The 26870-nt window shown below is 40.6% G+C and overlaps 1 protein-coding gene across 1 annotated transcript; it reads right to left on the bottom strand.

Annotated features, from left to right (window-relative positions):
• Positions 1-71: 71 nt before the first annotated feature.
• plekhf2 (pleckstrin homology domain containing, family F (with FYVE domain) member 2) lies at positions 72-24424 on the bottom strand. Its single transcript, XM_029451880.1, has 2 exons — positions 24260-24424; positions 72-5683 (listed from the first exon to the last, which is right to left on the bottom strand). The coding sequence occupies exon 2, from the start codon at positions 5670-5672 to the stop codon at positions 4944-4946; it is 729 nt and encodes a 242-aa protein (XP_029307740.1). The 5' UTR covers positions 5673-5683; positions 24260-24424; the 3' UTR covers positions 72-4943.
• Between the last annotated feature and the right edge of the window lie 2446 nt (positions 24425-26870).

Here is a 26870-nt window from a genome sequence, read left to right as displayed (position 1 = left end):
AATCTGGTTTAATAATCAAGCGATTTATTTGCTTATAAAAAAATCTGAATAAAGACAACACAAGACAGAAGTCCAGCTTTAGACAATACATTATTTATATATAATATATACTTAAAGATTTCTGAAGGAACAATGATATGCTGGGTTACATTCTGATTGAAGCCCTTTATTATTATTATTATTATTAAGCTTTTTAAAAAAAAAAGGTATTAAAATGAAACGAAGAAAGAAAAAAAACACCAAAAATGACAAACGGCAACAGAAAGAACAAAATCCACGAGACAACAAAAACCAAATAAAACAAAATGATCTCTTTCAGCCAGTCGCAACACGTCTCCTTTGTTAGTCTCCCCAACAAATCTCAGAATCTGCAGCTTTGATTGAAGTCAAAGTCCCATCAATCTCACATTGTGAGTCCATGTGCAAACTTTATTCTGGAGCTTTTCAGGACTAATCCTCTCACAGACTTTGAGTTAAAGCCAATCACACTGTTGTTTTCAGAAAGTTTAATTTCATCGATCCTCATCATCCCGTCACATTTACCGCAAGGAAATTAAAGCAGGGACAAAACTACAGAAGCTTATTTCTAACAGTGAGAAACTTTTCACTATAATGACAAACTTGTAACGAGTTCGTATCTCAGAGAAATTCCAAATTTAATTAACGATGTATTAATTTTAAAATATCTTCTAAAACTTAACGAGTTGATGAGGATCAATGCAGCAGAGTCTTGATGAGTAAAAACAAAGAGACATCAGCGACAGAAATAAACACGTTAAAATGGACGTTTAAAGATCAACGCTGAGCGTTTAAAGGAAGCTTAACGTTTTGATCATCAGTCACCTGATCAGCTATTTGAAAAAAAGGAAACAATTCAAAATGACAATTTAAATTAAAGCCACTACATTAGAGTTTCTGTTAATGTAATCAAAAGCCTTGAAATCAGATCCGAAACATTTCGATCACATTGTGTCCGAACAAACCGCTGGACGATGCAGACTGATTAAAATGTTGATGCTGTTTTCAGAGATTTCCTGCTTTTACCGGTATTAATCATATTAAAGTGAATATATTTGAGTTTTGGACATTGAGGACATTTTATTGACCGAATGATTCATCTAGAAAACAATCGATAATGAAAACAATAGTTGCAGACTACCACATTTCTGGTATCGGGACATCCTGAGTAGAATCCACTTAGTCAGACTTCAAATGGTTTCCCCTCTCTGCGCCCCGTCCTGCAGACGCGGTACCCCGTCCTGCAGACGCGGTACGGCGTACCCCGTCCTGCAGACGCGGTACGGCGTACCCCGTCCTGCAGACGCGGTACGGCGTACCCCGTCCTGCAGACGCGTACCCCGTCCTGCAGACTAGCTGTGATTTCTCCAGGAGATCAGGTTTCTCTCACCTCCTGCTTTACAGAAGCCAGGATCTCTTGTTTACTTGACGTTTTGAAAAGGCTGCAGATGCTGCTGAGATGTGACAGACGGGAGGAGGGAGACGCGCAACAGCGTCATTTCAGAACGGATCCGAACTGTACAACAAAGAATAAACCCAAAACAAATCTGTACAAATGTACAAACAAAAAAACAGGATTAAAAACATGAAGATTTGTTTTAAGGACTCCAGCGTTGAAGTAACTACTCCACCTGGATCAAAGTCAATGTGCCAACTTTGTTACGTGCAAAGCAAACCGGCCACAGCGACTTTTCTAAAAGCTGGTTAGTGATCGTCAACATGTCACGTTCTCTAAATCATCTCCGGTTGTTTGACTGCAGCAACATTAACATTAAATCTGTAAAAGACAAAGAAAACGATCCCATTCTTCTCCCTGTTCTGACGCAGACGTGTGAAGAGAATGATGTTTGATGTCACTTATATGTTACAGTCCACCTCTGAAGAGTTTCATTCCAGCATCTACTCTGTTCCTGAAGCTGCTCGGTTCTAACGGAGGGCTTCACACAACGTGCACCTCTCCGCCAGGCCTCGTGCAAAACAAACCCAACCGGAGCGAGAGCACTGGCAGCTTAACAAGCAGCCGTGTTCACAGTTCACTCTCGATCTGCCTGAAAACACTCATTTTCCTCCCGTGGTGACGAAGAGGAGACACCACAGGATCAGAGTCGGCTCAGGTGCAAGAGACGAGCTGCCTGCAGAGGAGAAGCGTTTTCTCATGTGCAGAGATGTTTGACGCAACACAGAGTCCGTTTCCTTCTACGCCCACATAACTACGCAGGGTTTGCATTTGTCTACACGGCATGTACTCCCTCACATTACTGCTGCTCCGCACGAGGGCTTCACAATAAATCTATTTTATCGCTTCATATAAAACTATTTAGCAATATTTCAGATTTAGAACCATGTTAACAGGGAACCTAATAATGTCAATCTGTAAACTTGAAGGTGCGCACACACACACACACACACACACACACACACACACACACAGTCTAATATCTTTTCCTGTAAAATGTCCGGTGTAATAGGAAACACTGGAGTATTGTTACCACAGCCCGAGACATGCAGCGGAACAACAACAACGACGACGACCTCTTGACACGATTACACTGAATATCATTTGCAGCAGAACTGACGATCCCAGCTGATTGGACCTCCAATGAGGAGAAACTTTAAAATATAAATTTCTGCAGAGAAAATCACACAAATAAAAAAAGGAGTCGAACTAAATTAATAATTTGCTAATTTATTTTAAAAGGTTTTGGCTCCAAATTATTGCCCTTTAAAAACTGTTATATTCCTCACGTTACAAAAATGTGAGAAGTCATACGTGTTTCATTTTCAGTTTGCCTCTTTATCAGGAATGAAACTCTTCACAGGAGCACCGGGAAGTTTTTCTTAGAGGCCTTTTCAGTTCCTGGTTCAGCGACAGATCACATGATTTAGGTGATTAGACGCTGTGAAAAAGTAAAGGCAAAACATACGGAAGGGAAGGACGGCCATGTTAGCGGGTGTTGGCAGACAGTGGAGGGAAAGTTCCTGTGAGGTTACACAAGAGTTGAGCAGGGGGGTGCGTTTGTTTTGTGTCCTCAGAAGCACAGGGAAGAGCCACTGGCAGGAAGACGACGCGCCGAATGTTTCTTTCCAGCAAAAGCAAAGCAAGTGAACTACTGAACGAGACTTACAGCCTCATGATGCAAGACGAGAGAAACACGCGCAGGCTCCAACACTTCCTGATTATTGCATTTCATTCACTGGAAGCATCAGCCAAGTGTTGAACAAAAGAAATCCACTGCTGCTCTACGACGGCGTATCAGGGTCATTGTAGGTCAAACTAATAATACTTAGGGAGCAGAGGGAGGGGGTAATATTCAGGGGAAATAAACTTCTACATTTACAATATTCTCTGAGATTGAAGTGGTAAATAAAGAAAAAATAACTCACAAATTTGCGATAAACAAAACTTGAATTTATTCCTGGATATAAAGTCTTATATCTGCGAGAAAGATATCCCCCCCCCCCCCCCCACCGATACGCCGTCGTAGCTCTCTGTGACGCATTACATCATTTTGTATCCTGATCACAGTTTTGTAAATCCAGAAATTAAATTACAGCCAATATTTAATGCATCAAACAAACTTTGTAGAGAAGTCTCATCCAAGAGGAAGGAACTTCTACACGGTTCGGGTTCTTCCACTACAGGAATTCAGCGTGCGGCCACAATAACCCTGATTCAGAATATCTGACGCGTTTTAATCATTCGTTTGTGTTCAGAGTTGGGGAGTACGTGACGAGCTCAGTTACACTTCCCACTAACTAGGGCTGTACCCAATGTTATTTAGTTTTATATTCAAAGCGTCTGCTGTGTTATTGCCGTTATACAACTGTGAAGATGTTGTTTTCTGAAAAGCTAAACGCCAACAAATATGGAATGAAGCAGAATTATGTTAAATTCACATAGTGGAAAACATTTTTATGCAGCTCAATACTAAAACCATTGCCTGGCTTTTAAACAACTCGTACATATACTAACAGAGTCAGAGGTTCCTGGATGTTTCAAGTCTTTCAATTGTCTTGCAGGAAAAAGCGAATTTTCCAGGAAAAGTCTACACGGAACTGCATCTGGTTCCTGCGCTTCAGAACTACTCCCCCCCGTGTAATGTGTTTCAGAGTCAAACTGTCATGAAGTCCCTGTTTATTTGCTGCGTGGATTCATTAACAAATAACCCTTTTTTCTTTCTGAAGGCCGAGCGCAATTTTCTACAAGGCACTACGTGACGGCAAAGGCAAAAGGTAGAGTTAGTTTTTGAGGGACGACTGCTGAGAAAACTGTGTGTGTTTGCAGAGAACATCACTCGCGCTGATTTGTCAGAAGCAACTACATTTAGGTCAACTAGAAAAGCTCTGGGTTTAGCGTAATATCTACATTTTGTTATTGATAAAAAAGGGATCTCAAATTTACAAAATAGCGCAGAAAACACCAAACTTCTATTACAAAAGAGCCCCGTTTGGTGCAAAACCTGAAGGACAGAGGACATCAAAGGTTAGAGACCAAACATTTGCTTTTCCCTGCAGAAATGACAAGCAATCACCTTGTGTAGTTCATGGACATACAATTAAAAAGGAAAAACAACTGGAAAAAGGAAGCTTCTTAGATGAAATTAACTTAGAGGAGGAATGCTTCTCATTAGCACCATCGTGTTCTGTAGTGACTAATCGCAGCCTAATCAAGAGCAAAAAGTGGAAGTGATGAAAAGTCAGTTTTCCCCCAGAGTTCTGCTAATTCCACGTTTCATTGTTTAAATCACTGTTCAGGAAAATATTTATCCCGGCTGGAATTAGAGGAAAAAGAGAAAAATATTTTGGTTTGAGGTGAATGAATGAATCCTCGGAGGTGGAGCACGATTCTTCATCTGGGAGCAAAGAAATAAGTATTTCCTCCTCGACGTGGGGACGAGGTGGTTCGTCGGGAGGAAGTTCGCTCCTCAGTCGCTGCTGTCGTCTTCGTCGTCATCGTCCGACAGGTTGTTGAACTTTGACCCCAGCCGGGTGATGGAGTCTGAGCGCGGCCCTCCCGACGTCAGCTGCACGAAGCAGTACTCGCACACGCGAACGGGTTTGGACGACTGGCTGGGCAGGAGGTACTTCTTCTCAGAGCACGGCCCGCACACCACGTAGCCGCACTTCCTGCAGTGGTGGCGGCGGCTAACCGGCGTGAACTTCACCTTCTGGCAGCGCATGCACACCGTCGCCTCCGAGTCGGGGATCCACACGGCGGCATGCTCTCCCGTCGGGGCCTTCCCGCTCTTCTGCAGCAAGTCTCCCACACACTTCCCTATGTGGTTCATCCACTCAGACTTCTCCGTGGCGGTGGCGGCGTAGACGGCGAAGGACTTGGTGGGCGTCTTGATGAGCCAGCCGTTGCGCAGGTCGCCTTCGTCCGGCACCGTGTCGATGGTGACACTCTCCAGCGGGATGATGTGCTGCTTGTTGTACTTCTTCTTCTGGATGACGATGTTGCCGTAGACCAGGATGTCGTTGAAGAGGAAGAACTGCCGCGCCTTGGGCTTCTTGCGGCAGAGTTTGGTGAGGACGCCCTCGCCAATCAGCACACGGCCGGGGATGGCCAGCGGTTGGCCCGCTGCGCCAAAGCAGCCCTCCACCACCGCAATCCTCTTGGAGTTGGCCTCGCTGTTCGCAAGCCGGTCCACCATCTTCACCTCACCTGGAGGACAAACAGAGAGAGAGCAACGTTTGAGAAAAAAGATTTTTATCTATTATGTTGTAGAAACTAGAAATCAGTCAAAGTTATAGAAATAAGATTAAATCGAACATTTTCTTTTTACACATTTATAACGAGTTACTGCTGAGGAACCCAGCACTGGATGATTGGAAAGAAGAACGTGGACAATTATCAAGCTTTTTTTATACTTTCATTTTGATAGTTTTTAACAGGAATAGTCTGAAAACAGGAACCGAGCTGCTCTCAGTGGACGTGTGTGTTCTTTGTAAATAAAGAATGTAATTATAAGACACCAGGAGGTCCCTCTTCTGTGCCGTGAACCTGATGGCAGCGCAGCACGGCTCAAAGGCAGCTTTTCTTACAGTAAGCAACGCAGGAGGTGAAAGGTCACCGATGATGGGAATGTGAGGGTCAAGCACAGAGTTGTGACCTCAGAAAGTGATGATGTACACAGTATAATGTTCGTTTTACAACTTTTAATTGTTGATGTGAAGCTTATTATTTTACAGATCCCTCAAAATATAAATAACACCACAACAAGAGCCTAAAATATTACAAATCAACTCCTCTGGCTAAAATCTGTGCAGCTGGTTAACGTTAGCTGTTAGCGACCGGCATAGGAGGTGCTATTGACTTGCAGTAAGGTGCGTTCAGGCTCTATTCAGTAAGAATGAGTGTTGGGCAAAGAGAAAGTATCATGATGTGTTCAAATGTTATCTTGTGAAATGTTGGCTTTGGCAAGAAACATATTCAAGTTTACAGTTGTTTGAAGGAGATGTTTTCACAGCATATAAAATACATATTAGAGCGAATTATGAGCCGTTTAACTTCCTGACATCCCTGATTCTGACGAAATGTCAACAACAGCTCATCATTTAGTTTTTTGCACTGGGGGAGGGTGACTGACGTGTGTGTGTGTGTGTGTGTGTGTGTGTGTGAAAATGTAACCCGCCGATCAGCACATGTCCATATCTGGTTGGTTAAGCCCGTTTTCTTGGTCATAAATTCAGCTCTTAGGAACGGCAGTTTACTTATTTCTCACAAGAGGTCTTCGGGGGTCCGTTCATCTCTGAGGAAATGTTCTGGTATTCAAATCAGATATTAAATTGGTGGGAAGATAACAGGAATCTGACTGCGCTGGCACACACACCTACTTGTATAGAGTTGTTAATAATCATAAGAGGACATTATTTTAAAAGCAAACAGCTGATGTTACTTTTCATATAGTGCTGCTAACATTTATTTTGTTCAACAGGAAATTATCTTATCTTTTGTGGGTAAACAAACCCCAGAACTGAACTACTGTAAACTGTCCCGCGTGAAAACAAAGTGATTTTTGAATCCTTGGTTTCTTGCTTTTCAAAATAAACCAGAGTTTAGAAACAATGCCAAATTAGCCAGCAGATGCCAGTGCAGGCTGGACCGGGCTCCCCAGTGATCTGCACATTAATAACCCAGGGAGCTGCTCCTGACATCCCTGGAGAGGACAGAGAGGCTGCTGGCATGCTAACCCCGTCAGCGGGGGCTCGTTGCCCACCATTCAGGCAGCTGGCCAACCAGCTCCCACCAGCAGACAGATGAGGGCACGAAGAGTAAAGGCTCCGGAGAGAGAGCGGCATAAATACAGGCTGCAGGCTCCCGACCCAGTAATCAAAGAGACAGAGTGGGATGAAACGCACGGGAAATGCAGCGAAAATACAACTGAGCTTTCTTTGCTTTGACAAATGTTTCAGCAAAGACGGGAAGAAAAATAGAGAAATCTGCTGCAAAATCAGTCGATTAGGCCAATATAAGTTATAACTAGATGAACTAAGTTTACAAAAAAACGCTTTGAAACAATACAAAACAAAGTTTTTATAGTTCCTGTCTTCTTTTTTTTTTCTACAAAAGAAAACACACCTTTCAACCCCGCTGGTGACTGAAGACTGCAACTAACAATTACTTTTAATTATGAATTAATTGGCTGATTACTTCTTCAGTTATTTAATTAATTAATTACTCTTTAATTAATGAAAAGGTCCAAGAAATGTGCAAAGACGATGTCTTTAAATTGCTTGTATTGTCCAACAAACAGTTCAATCTCATAGTACCTTATAAACCAACTAGAGCATTACGCTCCCAGACTGCAGGGTTACTTGTGGTTCCTAGAGTCTCTAAGAGTACAATGGGAGCCAGAGCCTTCAGCTATCAAGCTCCTCTCCAGTGGAACCAGCTTCCAGTTTGTGTTCGGGAGGCAGACACACTCTCCACATTTAAGAGCAGGCTAAAGACTTTCCTTTTTGATAAAGCTTATAGTTAGGGCTGGCTCAGGCTTGCCCTGGATCAGCCCCTAGTTATGCTGCTATAGGCTTAGACTGCCGGGGGACACCTCCCTGCTCTCTTCCTTCTCTTCCTCTCTCCTCCCCTCCCTCTCTCTTCTTCTCCCTCTCTATCTGTATGCATTTATGTAAATGTATGTTACTAACTCATCATCCGGGGCATCATCCCCGGAGTGTCTGTCTCTCATGTGGCAGGTTGCCACTGATAAAGTTTACGTCAGGATCATGAATCGTGGCTGCGCCTGCTGCCCTGGTCCTGCTGGACACCGGGAAGCCTTATTGACATTTTCCTGGATTCATCCAAACTTTATCTTTTTCAACACAACATCATTTCTGTCAAATGTTGTATTTGTACTATGTTGTTTATCCTGTACACACGACATCTATTGCACGTCTGTCCGTCCTGGGAGAGGGATCCCTCCTCAGTCTCTCCCTGAGGTTTCTTACATGTTTCCCCTTTAATTATGGGGTTTCTTTTAGGAAGTTTTTCCTTGTGCAATGCGAGGGTCTAAGGACAGAGGGTCTAAAGACAGAGGGTCTAAGGACAGAGGGTCTAAGGACAGAGAGTCTAAGGACAGAGAGTCTGAGGACAGAGGGTCTGAGGACAGAGGGTCTGAGGACAGAGGGTCTAAGGGCAGAGGGTCTAAAGACAGAGGGTCTAAAGACAGAGGGTCTAAGGACAGAGGGTGTAAGGACAGAGGGTGTAAGGACAGAGGGTCTAAGGACAGAGGGTCTAAGGACAGAGGGTCTAAGGACAGAGGGTGTAAGGACAGAGGGTCTAAGGACAGAGGGTCTAAGGACAGAGGGTCTAAGGACAGAGGGTGTAAGGGCAGAGGGTCTAAGGGCAGAGGGTCTGAGGACAGAGGGTCTAAGGGCAGAGGGTCTAAGGGCAGAGGGTCTGAGGACAGAGGGTCTAAGGGCAGAGGGTCTAAGGACAGAGGGTCTAAGGACAGAGGGTGTTGTATCCTGTACAGTCTGTAAACACTGAGACAAATGTATAATTTGTGATATTGGGCTGTACAAATAAATTTGATTTGATTCAAAACTTAAATATATTAAATTTAAAATATGAAACGTCCCTTTTATTGAAAATATCAGTTTCCTTCTGACTTCCTGCGATAATACGGTCCACTGGGATGATGTCAACAAAACAACACGGGTGGTACGCTCATTGCGACTCGTTTGTGATCTCTGATTCTATATGCAACGCATGTGGACTGAGGTGGCACGTAATCGATTTCTGCAGGCCGCCACGCTTTACTGGAGGAATGAAATAATTCCAGAGGGATGAATGTGGGAAGTCTGCTGACGAACCTCTGACGGCATCTGGGAGTCTGCAGCACGTACAGGTGTTTTAGTAATATAGGCTGGTTCCATGTTCACAGCTGGAAAACAAATTATATAAATATTGTTGAATAGATGTTATTGGATTTCCAATATTGACAAGAGATTGGCCTTCAAATTACTTTTAGAAATGACTTTAAAGACTGTACACATACTTTAACAGACCAGGATTACATTAATAAAGATTACTCAGTAAGATAAAGTAATTTTATAGAACAAATAAATAAATCTTTTAATGTTTTATCAAAATCAGCGTTTTTCTCCAAAAGATCTGTAAAAATACTGATTATATTTGTATTTATTATACAACTCTTCTTTTGATATTAAAGACAGTCGACTCTGTTGGGGTAACATTAACAAGCACATTTCTGTTGTGGACTGTCAAACACTACGTTATGGTTTTATTTATTGTATCTGTATTTAAGTAGCCAGTAATCAGAGCGGCAGAATAGAGAAGATTTCAAATCAATTTATTGGAATTAAATGAGGGGAAGTGTACTGACTGAATACAGTTTCTATTTTAGACATATTTTATGTCAAATGAAATTCCACAAAACGTAAGACATTATGTTTTTGATTAAAATTATTTGTTTCATCTACAAAATGTCAGAAAATAAAAGTCTAAGGTGCTATTTCAAATTCAATATTGCTTGAAAAGGCACTTAAAGATGACTCCCTTCTAAAGAGGTTATGGAGTATATAGACAATGTTAGGATGAAATGTATTTTCTCAGTGTGCGCTGATTTAAAAGCTCAAACGCAGCCCGTCTCATGCATTAGTGTTTTTATGCAGCAGGTATTCAGCTGCTTTAATCCAGCAAGTGCCACAAAGTACATCCCTGACTCCATCATGCATTTGATAAGGACGTGCTGCATAGTAAATAAGAGGGAAACGCAGAAAATGAAAAGACTATTTTTGCACATGGGTAAATGAGCGAATGCTCATCAGGAGTTTGTGGGCGACGGGCTGTGCTACCTTGGGTTACAGGAACAGCCGCGGCTTTAGATGAGTCCAATGATTTATTCATTAGGAGCGCTGTCCTCTCGCTCAGTTTACAAGGTCCGGTCATTTACTGCTGGCATTGAACCCCCCCCCCCCCCCCCAAAAAAAATGAAAAAGCCGCCCCCGACAAAGCCACCAGACTCCTTTGACAAAAACAGTAATTTTACCTCGCAGAACTCTGAGGTTGCTGTTCTACTGTTGCCTCGGTCGGTTGGTTAGTTTGTGTTCTTGTGAGACTTTGGGTTATTGACTTGACTTCTGTGTTTTTGAAAGGGTTAGTCTGGATTCACCAAAGTCTCACAATAACACAAACTAACTAACCAATCAAGGTAGCGTTAGAACAGCAACTCTTAAGTAAACTTACTGTTCTTGTCAATGGAGTCTGGTGGCTTTGACGAAAGCATAGCTAACGACTTCAGTTCCCTGTTGGAAAGCGCTGTCTGACGGTAAAGCAGAGAAAATATTCTAAATAAATCGTACACTTAAACTGATATTGTTTTTAGGTTGGCCTTTTTTTTAGGTCTCTAAAATACATTTGGCTGCAGTCCCAGTTTCTGGGTTAACATAAAGCATAAACCAGCTACTGCCTATAAAGAAAAAGAGGACGTAGGGTTTTCAACTCTTGCGATGCCACACTGCGAAGAAAGGGAAGCGATGAGTCAGGAGCTAAAAGGGAGAGAGTGAGGATGACAAAGACTGGGAGTGAAGACAGAAAGCGTTTCTCTGGGCTGAAAACAGAAGCCGCAAACAACAAGGACACCCATTTATCCTGAGGGGGTGACATGAGGGCAGATACTGAGGCAGTCTCACTGTGTCTGCCCTCTCTTTGGTAATGTTTCTGTGTTTATATCTGAGATGATCCACTTTGCAACCGTGAGTCTACGTAGACAAGTCTGCATGAGCTTTACACATCATGCATACTGCAGAGTTTCTTTCTTCTTCGTAAATTATATTGTGAAAACCTCCCTGAACCAGACGTGCATAAAAGACCCAATCGAGGAGAATTAGACTTAATCCCCGTGAAGACACAAACACCTGACGCAGCTATGTCCTTAGAACAAAGCAGAAGTCACAGTAATCCCACAAACGTACGTGCTTCAAACTCATTTATATAAAAAATACTTATTTTAGCTCCTGCGCCAACAATAAAACATTCTGTAGCCAACTGGGAGATAAACACACAGAAGATTTTTATCTTCCCACCAATGTAATCTCTGATTTGAATACGAGAACATTTCCTCAGAGATGAACGGACCTCCAAAGACCTCTTAAGTAAACTGCCGTTCCTAAGAGCTGAATTTATGATCAAGAAAACGTGCTCTGCGGGTTACATTTTAAAGATCGCAGGGAGGAATTGTATAAACTGAAACATCCAGTGAGCTGAAAAAAGGCTGCAGGAGACTCTTACTCCCCACAGCTTCAATGGCAGCGTGGATAAAAAGAGGTCTTCCCCAGAGTGAGTGAGGTGTCAACAACATCCTGTCAGCACGCACGCACGCACGCACGCACGCACGCACGCACGCACGCACGGTCTATAGAGATGTCAGAAAATAGTGAACAAAGTCCAAAGTGATGTCTTTAAATGTCTTGGTTTGTCATAAACCCAAAAGATATTCAGTTTAATGTTTAATGTCAGTAAAACAGTGAAAAGCATGAAATCTCAATATTTGCGGGGCTGAAAACAGAATGTTTTTTGCTTTATTTGTCTGTGGATCCACGAATCGTTGCAGCTCGAGCAACACAAATCGTGGTTCAGACTGAAACCAGAAGTTAATTGCACTTGCATGACGCTCAGTATTAGTTCTACCATTAAGAATTACAAGCACTGTATTCAGTGTTGATTAGTTTGCAGCAGTCGTTCTGTGTCAGTGCACTTTGGTCACTTAGAGATAACAGTTCTTATCATCTATCCGGTTTCAGATTCATTTACATTTCCTTTGTTAAACAGTGATTAACCGACAGTAAGCCTTCATGCAGCATTTTAATTTGCAGTTTCTGGAGTCTGGTGGTAATTTCCCACTCTGATGGGATCGCATCTTAAATTAAACATCACGTCATATGACTACTTTGCATTTCATAACTATAACCTGAAGGAAAGGTTCAATTAGAGGATCCAAAGCTTCAAGCAGGAGCACGTCCAGATAATAACTCACTGGAGAGGTCATGCAGACGCGAGCAGATATCCAATAACCGAACCAACAATGTGCCTTTCATAGTGGTGAGTAAAAGTAGAGATACAACCGTGTAGAAATACTCTGTTACAAGTGAAAGTCCTGCAAATTAGCATCAAAATATACTTAAAAGTTAAAATATATATATTGTTTACCATGTAGTCCGGGACATCTCAGCAGCACCAAAATACATTGAGCCTCTTGCGATTTGGATTTTGCATTAATAAATACATAACATGCTATTTTTTATTTTTTTTAAATGAAGATTAAGTGTTTAAAACACTTAAAATTACAAGTACCTAAAATGTGTACTTCAGCACTTGAGTAAATACCCTTGGTTACTGTCCAGCACTGACTGTACATGTAGCTGCAACAGGAATGTTTTGGTGCAGAAGAAGCTTCTGTAGGAGACGGGGAGTGTTTACAACGTTTTACTCTCCAGAGAAAAGACTTCCTGTAGAAACACATTTACATTCACCGAGAGTCAATTATGTAAGAAGCAGAAGATGCTTCTGGGAGTAGAAGATAATGAAACTTAAATAACTGATATTAATTATTTAAAAAAAGACCGTAACCAATAATTAAGACGTGATAATGTGCCTTTTTCTTTACACATTTATTATGTAATGATTCATCGATTAGTTGAATCTGCAACCGATCGTGGATTTATTCACACACACACACACACACTTTTTATTGACACGATATTTATATATCAATCCAGGATAAAGACATTGTTGTTGCTTCACTAGAAAACACTAAAAATGACTGAACTGAAGTCGACCAGCTGCCGAAGTCCATCAATGAGAAAACTACAAACATTTCACAGCCAGTCTTTTAGGGCTGTGCTTGATCCTGAAGAAGCTCCACTCTAAATCGTCTTGGAAATAAGATCGACTAAAGAAAACTAAAGCTGAATGAGACCAAATCGACCAATTAGTCCTCTAATCACCAATGTTTAAGTCTTATACGTATAAGACTTTGGATCAACTTTCACATAAACATGAATTTTAATAAGGCTAAAGGTTGCTCATCTAGGACACCCCCTGTGAACTATGGAATCATAACTGCGGTCATTCCCTTTAACTCCGATGTTTAGAAGCTGCTGATAACAAAAACTCTTTCCGGATGACAGAAGCGTTCCCCCCCCCCATACCAGACGCTCCTCTGATATGCAGCAACAGTGAAAACAGTTTCCTCAGCTCATCACAACCGCGTCCAATCACATAAACACTCAAGAGCTCTTAGAGGAAAAAGAAATCAATAAATAATCATTTAGTGTAGAAAAATAAGAAAAATGCACGGCATCAGTTCAAAGAGACGTCTTTGAATGGTTTGTTTAAAGTTATTCAATTTACAATGATATTAAAAAAAGAAAAGCAGCACATGTGAACCTGGAACCAGAGAATGTTTCAAAGTTATTTATCAAGAAACTCCCAAACTACAAATGAATTATCAAAACAATTATCAGTAGCTTCCTCATTTAGTCAACTAAACCTTTCAGCCCTCGTATAATACGAACTAAAGTTGTAACATCCATTTCTGTTTCAGCGTTTCTAAGGCTGCAGGAGGAACAGAACATCTAAATCTTCACGACCAAATCAAAGCCAGGTCAGCACAACAATGGCCGCCTCAGGTGACTGAAGATCCTTTCAAACATTAGCTCTGGGAAACTGCAGCTGCAGCGGTTATAGTTCGGGCTGTGGTGCCAAAATAAAAGCTCTCTGGACACTTTATCATCGTTAAAGTCCAAAGCATTGATTTGGGAGGAAATGCCCGTTTAGCCTGGGAAAGCTGGAGCCTGTGCAGGAAATCACTAATTCCTGAAGCCACTTCTGCCTCCACTGTGAGCAGCCGGAGGGTTTAATCACTTATACAGGTTCAAACTGATTCAGAGTACGAGCCAGGCAATATAGCTAACGGATTAGTCAAGTACAAGTTCAAACGCGCAAGAAGAATGACTTGGTGCAATCCATCAGATGCCTAAACACCAGCGGTAACCACAGAGATTGTTTCCCGGACATAGACTGCACCGTGGCAGCCGGACCACGTATATTAACTAAAGGTCTAAAGATGAACTGGTGCAGAAGCCAATGAAGAGTGAGAGATGCATCAATACACACCTTAAGAACCACTTAAACCCAGAAACTAATTACTCTGCTCGTCAGTGCACAGTGTTCCTGTCATGTGACCCGGACTGCTCGATCGTTTCCAAGTTGGATAATAATCCATGAAGTGATTAAAACCTGCCTGTTAGTTTTATCTTGGTGAAAGTATGTTTGAGTAAACTGAAGATGTAGTCTGGCAGAGGTCATTAGGCTGCAGCAGAATCTCTGTTTTGATACGTTTAAAGTGAGTCCTAGAGACAATTAGACTTAATTGATTATTAAATCAATGATCCTATCAAGCAAAAATATAACAAATTAGCTGCTCTATAAAAACATGTACACCATATACAACAGTACACTGCACATGTTTGGGTTTTGGGACTAATGGTTGGACAAAACAACTTAAACCTGACATTTATCTGACATTTTATAGTCAAACCACGATTCATTAATAATGGTTAGCTGCAGCCCGACAGTAGAATACGCTGATATCCAGGCGTCCAAAGTCCATCAATGAGGTTTTTGAGGATACCTCATAAATCCATGTCAAAGTTATGGCAAATAAAACAAAGTGCTTTATAATTCAGCAGCAAAAACAAAAACACACGTTTAAAAACCACACAAGGAAAGGAGAAAATGAGTATTTCCATCACATAAAAATGAAAATAAGTCATCTTGTAGTTATAATCTATGATAAAGAGTCAGAAAGTCTAAAGTTTAAAGGAAGCTTGTTACATATTTGTTTGAGGCGTAGCGGCTAAAAGCAGGATCCCCAAAGGCTTTTGTGCCGACCTTGGGAACAGTAGAAAGAGCGGCTGTGTGGGATCTTTTGGTTTGTGGAGGATCATAAATAGAGTTCAGTTTAAGAATCTACACACGTTAGTGAAGACTTCATCTCAAAACACAGATCCAAACATCATAATAACTCTGCTGCATGTTCCTGGGCTGGTCAGCACACAGACGAGCTGAAGTGGAACAGCTCGGAGCTCAGTGTGTACAAAACAAAACCGTGACTGACAGGATGGAGTTCTGAGGAATGTGCTCCGAACGTTTCCCTGGTTCTTCTGGGCTCATGTGAGCAGCAGGTCGACCTTTGAGCTCGTCCAATGCAAATAAACCCAACAGGTAGCACAAAGCTACGACTGCAGTTCTGGCTTTTCGTTTGACATTTTCCGTCCCTTTAGGGTTAATTCAGGGCGTTTCTGCGTGCACCATGAAAAATGTTTTTTAAATCACTATATCCCTCAAGCTCACCCACTCCTATTCAAATCAGCAGAGAAAACAACCAGAGGCTACGAAGTCAGTCCTACAGGTAACGCATAACTGAGAGGAAGCTACAGCCACAATGTCAGAATATAAGAACGATGGCACCAGATATCCAGTATGGACTTCAAATTGCTTATTTAATCTGACAGGGCAAGCAAATGGTTTGACGCTTCATTCATAACGTTGACATTTGAATTGTCAATAGATTCTTTGTATATATAAACATAAAACAGTCGGTGCAGCCTTTTAATCTGATTTATAGTCCTATAAACACTGTGCATGCGTGTGCGTATTAAGTCCACGCTTCATTCTCAGGTCAATACAGGAAAGTTAAGATTCATTTATAACCCACAAAGAAGACTTCCAAAGTGCTTCACAATAAAAGCATGACAGTGAGTACAGCTAAGCTAATACAGGCTAACGTGAGCGTGCACGTGTTGCCATACAGAAGAGATGATAAACCTTCTGGCAGTCTAAAGATATATTTAAATATGGATAAGATGCATAACACCTGTTGATATACTAGGATCTATCATTTATATTATTAGCTATATTATAACTTACAGCCGGTTGTACGTGTATTGGGAGTGCGTGTTATATAAAATCAGTAAAAATAAATCTCATTAATCTGGATCTATATTTCAGTAACAGGTTTATTCAATATCTGCAAAGACCCGCTGAGCGACAGAAGATTCATATTTATATTTGTAGTCAATTAATCATTTATGTCATTTGTTTTTAGGCAAAAGGTTTTCAAACGGAACATTTTGCTGCTTTTCTTAGTTTTGCTTTACAGTGAATTTAATATTCGTGGGTTTTGAACCGTTGGAAAATAAAGACGTTACATTCTGATTATTTTATAGAGCAGACGATTAAAGAACCAACTGATCATTGGTGAAACTGCAGCTTATTCAGTTTGTACTAAAATCATACACGTCTTCATATTAAGGATTCTGTGAATCACTAAAACCTCCAGGCTTTAATACTTTTACTAAATCTTTATTTTTACTTCTGTGCTGATTGTAGAAACAGATCCTCTTCGGAGGAGCAGCAGGCGACTAACGAGCTGCTGCCGTCCAATCAAACCGAAATAGTGCAAGAAGAAAAGCTGAATAAATGATTCGATAACTTTCATACGCAGCCGACACTCATCAACGACACTGGTCTCCAAGTACGACTGAGATTAACGACCGATCACCAGAACAATTGCACGATTGGTATAAATGATTGCAATTTCACGAATCCTTAATCATTTCAATAATTCAGATTTGTTTTTAATTTGATTAACTACATTTTTAAAAGTGAAATTGCATTTTATTTAACATTAGTTGTGACCATCCCCGTTTTTATTTTCATTCTTTACTTTAAAAGTTATTATAACATTAAACGTTAGATTTCAGGGCTTTTTTCAAGAGCACTTTTCTGTTTGGGACTTTCAACTTTAATAACTGACACATGGCAGATTAATCTTTCAGTCCTGAGCTCAGTGCTGTAATTTAAACTAATTTTAGACGGTGTGTGTACTCGTGTGTGCGATGGCATTTCCTGTCACTACATTTCAGGAGACACGACTGGCTGAAACATACTTTGTTATCTAATTTCCTTCGCCTTCCTCTTTGATTTACTTTAATCTGCATTTATCACTTCCTGTTGGTAAAGTTGTTAGTGAAATTGACAAAATTGTATTTATAATTGAATTCATTGTTATGGCTTTGAACCATCTGCAGCTTCATGGATCAAAGGTTATCTCACTAGAACAGATAACTGTCTGGACTTAAGTCTAAAACATAAATAAAACACTTGAGTGTTTCCTTCTGCCGATTGTCTTTATAGGAATAAAAGTCCATCCTCAGAGTGCACAAATACTTACAATCAACCTGCCTGCATCTCACACATACAGAGAACTTCTACTTCAGTTCACCCCAAAATCAAATGTACTTTCCCTCTTAAGGTCCCGACACACCAGGCCCGTTATTAGACGGCCTAGTTTCTGCGGTTTTCCGCACCGGCGCCACTTTTTGGACACAGCACGCAACTTTAGCGAAAACAAACAAAGGGCTAAAGTGAAGAGGGGAACACACGGAGTCTCTCTACATCTTCATCTCTTCCGATTCAAAAGGTCGGCAAACGCTGCGTTGTTTTTAATGTGTGCATCATAACCACGGCTTGTATAGTTACAGTCATAAATCTACCGCCGCCTGCTGGTAGTGAGTTATTTCCTCTCACGCAGTTGCAGAACGCACTGTGTCTTTAACCCTTTAACACCGAACGTGTCGGCGACGACACATTTTGCAAGCAAAACCTTGGATTACCGTAATTATGTCAAAGTTTGCGCAATCGAAAATATTTCACCGGTTTCTGAAAGCTGAGACTCATTACGGTAACTTCACTTACGGCCCTCTGGAAGCCCGCGAAACAGCGCCTTCGTTCTGAGCGAGCGAACACACACACACACACACACACACACACACACACACACACACACACACACACACACACACACACACACACACACACACACACACACACACACACACACACACACACACACACACACACACACACACACACACACACACACACACACACACACGAGAAATAGAGCCGGAAAACAGCGGATTGAATTAAAATGGAAGCAAGACGGTATGTAAATCAACACTTGTATTGCGTTGTGACTTGTTTAGAACAGTGTACCAAGTCTGTAAGGTTGTACTAGGTGTGTAATTGTACTTTATATGCGTAAATGTGCGCGTCTGGACTGAAATAACTCCAGAAGAAATGAAGAAGTCCACAGGCATGTTGCTGTACATGTCAGTTTTGGACCTGCAGAAAGATGAGCAACTTTTGGTGTAAGCAAACCATTTTCCATGTGTCATTCCCTGCCACTGTCATGTCCCCAGACTGTTCATGGCCATTTGATCTAATCTTCATGTGAGTGACCCAGAGAAAACAGGAGCAACAGGAACAGTCACTGGCAGTACCACCAAGACCTCTGCATGTGAAGGGACACTCAGAGAGGAGAGAATTACCCTGTGTGGGGAAAAACGCCTGGACATATTTTCCATTTTATGGCCTGTTTTTGCAGATGTAAGAGTAAAAGACTCAAAACTTTTACTGGATATAGTTGTATACATTTCAAACTTCAAATGTAACATGTTAAATCTCTTATTCATGTACATTTGCTGTGTTTTTTGTTCACTAAACCACTAAACTCAAATTCCTCTTGTGTGTCTCTTCATTTTAAACTGTTATTACACTCTCATAACATGCAATAAATTGTAAATGACTGCCAGATATGGAAAGGTCCAGGTGTTGTTGGAAAATGGGCAAAATCACTTACTCACAGGACATTTTCTGACCTTTTTATAGTCAAAATAAGCAAAAAAGTCCAGGCGAAAATGTTGAGGCTTTTTAGGCTTAGGTGTTAAAAGGGTTAAATGCGACTTTTTGGCCAAGGTGCAGGAGACGTGAGGCGACGCGACAGTCGGCTCTGCTGCCACAAGTTCTCTGACGTCTGTTTGGTGCCTTTACCTGTACAGCCGTTTATCAATCCATCACAAGTGATCGCTTGCTGAAGCGGTCGCATGTTCGACATTGACTGTTCTGTCCAGATTCAAGCGATTACCAAACACAGATAAGACTTTGCTTCTTCCTCGAAGACCCCTGGGTCTGTTAGCTTAGCATCGTCCATATTATCTGTTCACGGTACTTTACCTTTAGGGAAAGTAGCGAGAGCAGAACCGGGCCAAACATAAAGACTTTAAAATGAGCCAAACTTATTTTATATTTAGGCATCATCTCATAAATCCTAAAAATAGGACTTTTTATGGCTTGTAATCTTAAAAATCACATTCAAGACCTTTAAAAACGTACACTTCAGAGCTACGAAAGAAATGCAGCAGCTACATAGAAATGTATATTGGCTCCTTTGTCCTTTGCGTATGCATTTCTAAATAATCAGCGCAGACGCTAGACAGGTTTGTCCTGTTTCTTCTTCCTCAGCGTTTACCTTGGGATTAGTTTTGAGGCCGGTGACAGAGAAACACTCTGCAGAGGCCACATGGCAAACAGAGAAGTGAAACTCTGACTTACTATGAAACAAGTGTTAAAGTGTAGAGTAACGGCGTGTGGCCAGATATGAAAATGAGAAGTGTAGATGTTGAAAGTAGACGGTACACACTACTGTCCGTCTCTTCACTGCCCTATCAGTGTCGTAAATACACGTTATTGTTTGGTTATCAAAATGATATTCAAAGCATTAAACTGCATGATGATAACTGAGAGCTTGTTTAGAGCTGCGATGAATAACTAATAATAATAATAATTATATTTGTGAAGGACCATGTAAGGATGGGTACAAAGGACTGTAGTTAAATCCGATTGTTTAATCATTTAGAGTTTTCAGTTTGCTCTCTGTTAAATTGTCTTTAACGTGTAGCCGTCCAACATTAATGTGTTCGTATTATTGCACTTTGCAGTTAAAGTTTAGTTGATGTAGTTACAGGATGCTCATTATCATATACATTTCCTCCCATGTGACCGACACAGATGTTACGTAAAAAAATATATTTACATGCAAGCTAAGTTGAAGTAGTTTTCTTATTTAGCCCTGAATGTGTGTCGGGATATGTGTATAAAGATATCGACCAAAATGAGTTGTAAAATATCCAATATTGTGCATCCCGAGACACAGTAATGTCTACCGTCATTTTCGGACTATAAGCCGCAGAAGCTAAATTGACTGATGTGTACATATATAAGCCGCAGGTTTTTTAATATTTAATTACCATATGTAAGGGTTCGTGCACAGAGGGGATTCATTAATCTTCTTAATATTCTTCCTGCGTACTAAAACCACCAAAGTCCTCATCTTCAGTGTCGGAAACGAACAGGCTCAGGGTGGCTTCGTCAGCCACTCTCCTCTCTCTCACTGAACGCGTAATGAGGGTGTCTCACAAACTGTCTCGCTCTCGTAATGTCCGTCTGTCTCTCGTACCACTCGCGGTTCCACTTTTACTTTTGCGCGCTCTTTTCCGGCATCCGGTGGACTGTAACCTGTAAAATCCATAGATTTAGGAATTCCCCTAGTGGCCGTTAGCTGTAAAAATCCATAGATTAGCCGCTCCGTTATATAAGACGCAGGGTCGAAAAATGGGGAAAAAGTCGCGGCTTATAGTCCGGAAATTACGGTACATTTACCATCCGTTTATTGTACCAGGTACAATCCCCACTGCAGTTTATAGTGTTTAGTGTTTACTCCTGTAGGAGAAAGTACATCTTAAGTAGCCTAACGTTGAAGTCTCTGGTTTGCCCTTTTACAGAAACCACAGCCTCGTGCTTGTGCATCCGTGTCGATATTTTAGTTTACAACAAAACCCACAGAAGAGCCTTCTTATGTCCTGACTAAACCCCCCATATCTCTGACTACATCTCCCTCCTTTACGGTAACACTTACCAGATAAAACAGCCAATCCTTAGGATGTATGGAAATTACAGATGCACTGATCTCATACACAAAGCTTTGTGTTCATGGCGTTGTAATGCAATTGTACGTTCATAATAGAACATTAACTATTAAATAACCTACGTTTTCTCCAAAACTGCACCAATGATGTATCCACAAAACCCAGCACGCCAGCTCTAGTGCATCAAATAAAGCGCTCCCTTTTCTGTTCAGGAAGTTACCTGCTCTCCTTATGCTTTTTATTTATTGACTCCTTTTCTTCATACACAAGTTCAAATTAAAAACATGCCATAATGTCTGCCTCAAATACAAAAGCAGTTGTATTCATGTAAGAAAAATTAATAATATACTATTATTTAGCTCCCCTAATTATTTCTATGATAGATCATAATCATCAAAAAAAATCACAGAAATAACAATTATATTAAGGAGAGTTAAATAATATACTATTATAAATAAAATACAATCATTTAAAGCTGATTGCGAGATGGTAATAGACAAAGGGGGCTAGAGTATGTCCTCATAAAACTTGCCCCTGCGCTCCATAATAAGTGTGCATCAAATCAAGCGCTCCCTAATCTGTTTGTTTACCTGTGAACTACCTGGCGTGTCAAAGAGGAGGTAACCTGCTCCTTCTTATGCTTCTAATCTGCATCCATTTATAAACAGAGACATCTTGGATTATGTGCAGGATTACGCAGGAAACCAGACCAGACATCCTGTGCTTGCAGAGTTAAAGGGAGGGACAGAGGGAGGGGGGGTGATTACCTGTCAGGTTTTTAATTTCCCTCGGCCTCACCCTCTTTAGCTCTGGCAGAACTAGTTTAACAACGCTAAACACACGAAGACGAGGAAGAAGACTCTGCTCACTGACTTTCCAGTAGGAAACTCATCCAACAGCTGATTAATCCGAGAACCTGTGTTGTCATTTAATCTGGAAAGTGCCCGGAGGTTTCCTGTTGGTTCTTTAGGTACACGAGACTAAAAGCCATGGTTTAAACCATTTGTTTTCCTTAAGTACGGCTCAGTATCATTCAAAATGGGTGCAAATTGCTGAGTTTTACGACAAACATGTTATTATTTTTATCATCAGCACTATACTAAATATGATTAAGTTTGTATATTTTCTTGTGTCTACTCCACAGAAGAACTTCTGATGTAATCATTATAAAATCTCACATTAAAGTATGAAAATTATGTTTTCCAGTTTGTCAAAATGAGAAGATTTGCTGCTTTCTGTTGTTCTAAAATCATATTAACTGTAAAATGTTTGTGTGTTGGACAAACGAAGACTTTTGAAAACTTCAGAATTGCGAAAGCCAGTTTTTAATATATCAAACGAGGAATCAATTAATCAGTGATTTAGTCACGAAATGAATCTACAAGAAAAGAATCATTATGACGACACTACGGTCAGACTAAATGTTTCTTGCATCACAGCTGCATTCAACAAAGCAAGAAACAAGAATACATTCAGTTAACACAACTTTATAACCCCTCACTGGCTGAGTGTTAATAAAGTTAACACAACTTTATAACCCCTCACTGGCTGAGTGTTAATAAAGTTAACACAACTTTATTAACACTCACTGGCTGAGTGTTAATAAAGTTAACACAACTTTATAACCCCTCACTGGCTGAGTGTTAATAAAGTTAACACAACTTTATAACCCCTCACTGGCTGAGTGTTAATAAGTTAACACAACTTTATTAACACTCACTGGCTGAGTGTTAATAAAGTTAACACAACTTTATAACACCTCACTGGCTGAGTGTTAATAAAGTTAACACAACTTTATAACCCCTCACTGGCTGAGTGTTAATAAAGTTAACACAACTTTATTAACACTCACTGGCTGAGTGTTAATAAAGTTAACACAACTTTATAACACCTCACTGGCTGAGTGTTAATAAAGTTAACACAACTTTATAACACCTCACTGGCTGAGTGTTAATAAGTTAACACAACTTTATAACCCCTCACTGGCTGAGTGTTGGGGACCTCGGTGGAGGAACACTTGCAGCAGGAAGTCAAAGTTTCTCAGCACATCTACAAACAAAAGTGCAAAAGATTAGAAATTCCTTATTGGATGTAAATGGATAATAAGCTTAACGCCAGGTCAGAACCGTAACCGTGGCATGAGGTCATGAGGAGCAACGTGAGAAGATTTACACAAACCTGAGAGTCAAGGAAAGGAAAACTTCCCTTTTTGTGGTGGAACAAAGTTTCACCAGCAAAGCAGGTTCACATTCACTTCCACAAGGACATCTGACAAATGAAAGGTTACCTGTGCACAGAGGTGTGTGTGGTGGGAGTACACTCACACACTTTTAGATAACTTTGTACTACTTTGAAAAGCACTTGTTATTAAATCCTACATCAAGCTAATATAAGCTATTATACTTGATTAATGGTGCGTTTACAGTCCTGCCATAAATAAATAAAACCACAATGACTTTCTCCCACTCAAGACAACAAGAGATGCACATTATGTCTCCTTTGTATAGTCACACTTACTGCCAGTACAATTATTTAAAGTTTCTTTAACGACTTTTTAAGTTATCGCCCAAGTTTGGTGTCAGTTGGCAGCGTTCGTTAGCCGAGCTAGCTCAGAAGTTAGCATCCAAAAACTAATTTGTTGCTACTTGTGCCGAAGCTAACTCAACTTTGCAAACTAGTTTTTTTGGCACCACACAGCTCCATCTACCATCCACCTTTAACTCAAAGTGTAAACCTTCAGGGAAAGTCTAAAGAAGAGCTTTTACTGCGCTAACTTTAACCAGCTAGCGTCTGTTAGCATGAATGGGAAAAAGTAGCACGAACACCAACACACGGAGTGAGCTTTAGCTACAACACCAACTTTTAAATCAGAGAAACTACATACCCGACGGCTCCTCTCGTAGTGCGATAACTTCGACAGTGACTTGAAGCTCAGTTGTATTCCAGATAATGTCAGTAAAGCAGTGCCTCCCCCCTCAGAGACCGCTGAGTCCGCAGACAGCGACCGCAGCTGGAAACTCCGACCGCCGCTGCCCCGAAAATACAACAACAATATGGCAGCGGAGCGCCGCGCTGCGTTCATGGCACACTGGACAATCAGGAAATATAACAACACACTAGTAAACGCTAAAACACTCAAACTAATTATGATTATCATGAACTAAGCAACATTATTTATAAACTCATATGCTCTCAACTGTTAATGTATGACAAAAAAAGAGATTATAGACCATATCCAGAGGTTGTTCCACATTTTAAGTATTAGAATAGACAAATTAGCACATTTTAAATTAATTAATTAGTTTTGAAAAATAAATTAAAATGTGTAATACACTATAATGTAATAAGCTTGAAACTAATATTACAATTTATTTATACACCACGTGTCAATGTTACAAGGTGCTCTATGTCGTTTAAACCAGGATAAAATAAAATAAATCAGACAATTCAAATAATAATGCTGAATAATAATGAAAGATAAAAACACGTGTTGGAAATGAAACAAAAACCCAAATATATAGATTTATTTTCTAAATAAAAATGTGTATAGATTTTAACCTTTTTAATTATTTCATGATATTATTATTGTATCAGGTAATTATAACCAAGCTATTTTAGGATTATGACTATTATATCTTAATTTCTTTTGTAAAATGTTTACCTTTCCTAATATTTATGTATGTATGTACAACAAGTTTTCTGCCACTTTTGTGCGATTCATTTCCTGTTTCTGCATCATTGTTTGGATTTAGTTTTCTTTTTTGTGAACTTTACTGTTTGTTATTGGTTTTATATCGATCCTTTTGTTAACTGTTAGACACAACAGGGACCCTGCTGTAAAACAATTCTCTGTATTTATATTGTTCATTTCAATTAATATACTTATTTAAACTATTGTTATATATTTCTAGTAAGCATATTTTCACGTATTTCAATTTTCTATATTTATTGTTATATATTGTATTACAATGCACACATCTTTACATAATTCATTCTTATTTTTATATTTCCTACAACTTCTCTTCGAGCAACTGTAACATCATGTTTTCTAACATTATTCTTTTTTTATCCTCTTTATATTTAACCAATTTAAACTAAGTAAACCAAACTAATACCTAAACTGTTGTGTGATTATATTAGAACATACTTTTCAGTCAGTGGCGGGCCGTCAGGGCCAGCAAGGCCTTCTCTGCTGGCCTAAACATCATCAGAATATACATTTAATTTTGATATATTTTTTCCACAAATATGTATTAAATTATTCCCCGTAGTCTTTTCTCTTCATGTCATAGCTTTCCTCTTGGTTGCGCTGCTTCCAGCCTCAGATGGAGATTTGGAGGTCTGGCCTTTATGTTAGAGCTTTTATCCAATCATATTTCAGCCATGATGTGTTGCCAGGGTCCAAGAGATCTGTCCCTGAGGCCTTCAGAAGCAACAGTGCGGATGCCTGTAGCTTAAAGTGAACGGAGACAAAACTGTGGCGTTAATCAATCAGATGTCGAGTTGGCGACACCGGGGCCAGCTAGCAGGCGTACGATAACGTCAGCACGTCCACGTCTTTTGATTGGATACGCACTATTGAGAGGCAGAGCTACGCAGAGCTAGCTAACTTTGAACAAGCTAATTTGTGTAGATTTCTACAAGCTGTTTGTTTTCCACCCACAATGGCTGAAGGAGGAGAAGAGATCGATGTGGTCGCAGATATAATTACAACGCCATTTTCAAGACGAACTTTTCAAGAAAAGATAGACATCGTGAGAAGAGAACGGCCAACCCCGACGCTAGCGAGCCGCAGCTGGGAAAAGGGTTTGTCCACCACTTTCAGATCACTAACTACGAGCGGTACCCCCGGCTCACAGCCTCCGAGAGGCACTGCACATTGTACTGCTGGGAATGCTATTTACAACGGATCAATTTGGTGTTTGGAGCCACACAGGGTTTGCAAACTTGAGTTGTCTAACCAAGGCAGCAACGAGACACCAAAGCACGGCTGGGCACTTACAAGCATCAGTGCTTTTGAAAACCTTTGGGACACCCGAGTGGATCCACAGCTCAACGAACAAGTGCGCAGGGAAACGGAGCTCCACAACGAAAGCCGTGGCGTCATAATGACAGTATTAAGAGGGGGAATAATTCAGGTAGGACTGTGTGGGGCATCACTGAAGGCCGAGGTGTGAAATGCACGGCCCACCACTGGTGGTAGTAAAGAATGGACTTTTCAGGAAAATACTGCTTACAAAGTATATTGCAAATATTTTTGGGAGGTGGTTATGAGCGCTAGTCTGTCGGGAAGACTTTTGCAAACATTTTTGGTCTGAAAATATGTCCGGCTAATGCCTGGGGCTAGGGTTAGGGTTTTGGAAAAGAAAGGTCGTAGACACTTGAAACCAAGTCCTGCCCCCCCCCCCCCCATTTTCAGGCATTGTGAATGCAATGGTGTCAAAATTATCCCTGTGCAACGACGGGAAGTGGTAGTAAAGGGTTAAAAAGAAGTG

This window comes from Cottoperca gobio, chromosome 16, assembly GCF_900634415.1.
Source record: "Cottoperca gobio chromosome 16, fCotGob3.1, whole genome shotgun sequence".
Classification (NCBI taxonomy): domain Eukaryota; kingdom Metazoa; phylum Chordata; class Actinopteri; order Perciformes; family Bovichtidae; genus Cottoperca; species Cottoperca gobio.
Note: the sequence above shows the minus strand (reverse complement) of the source record. Positions and strands in the feature narration are given on the sequence as shown.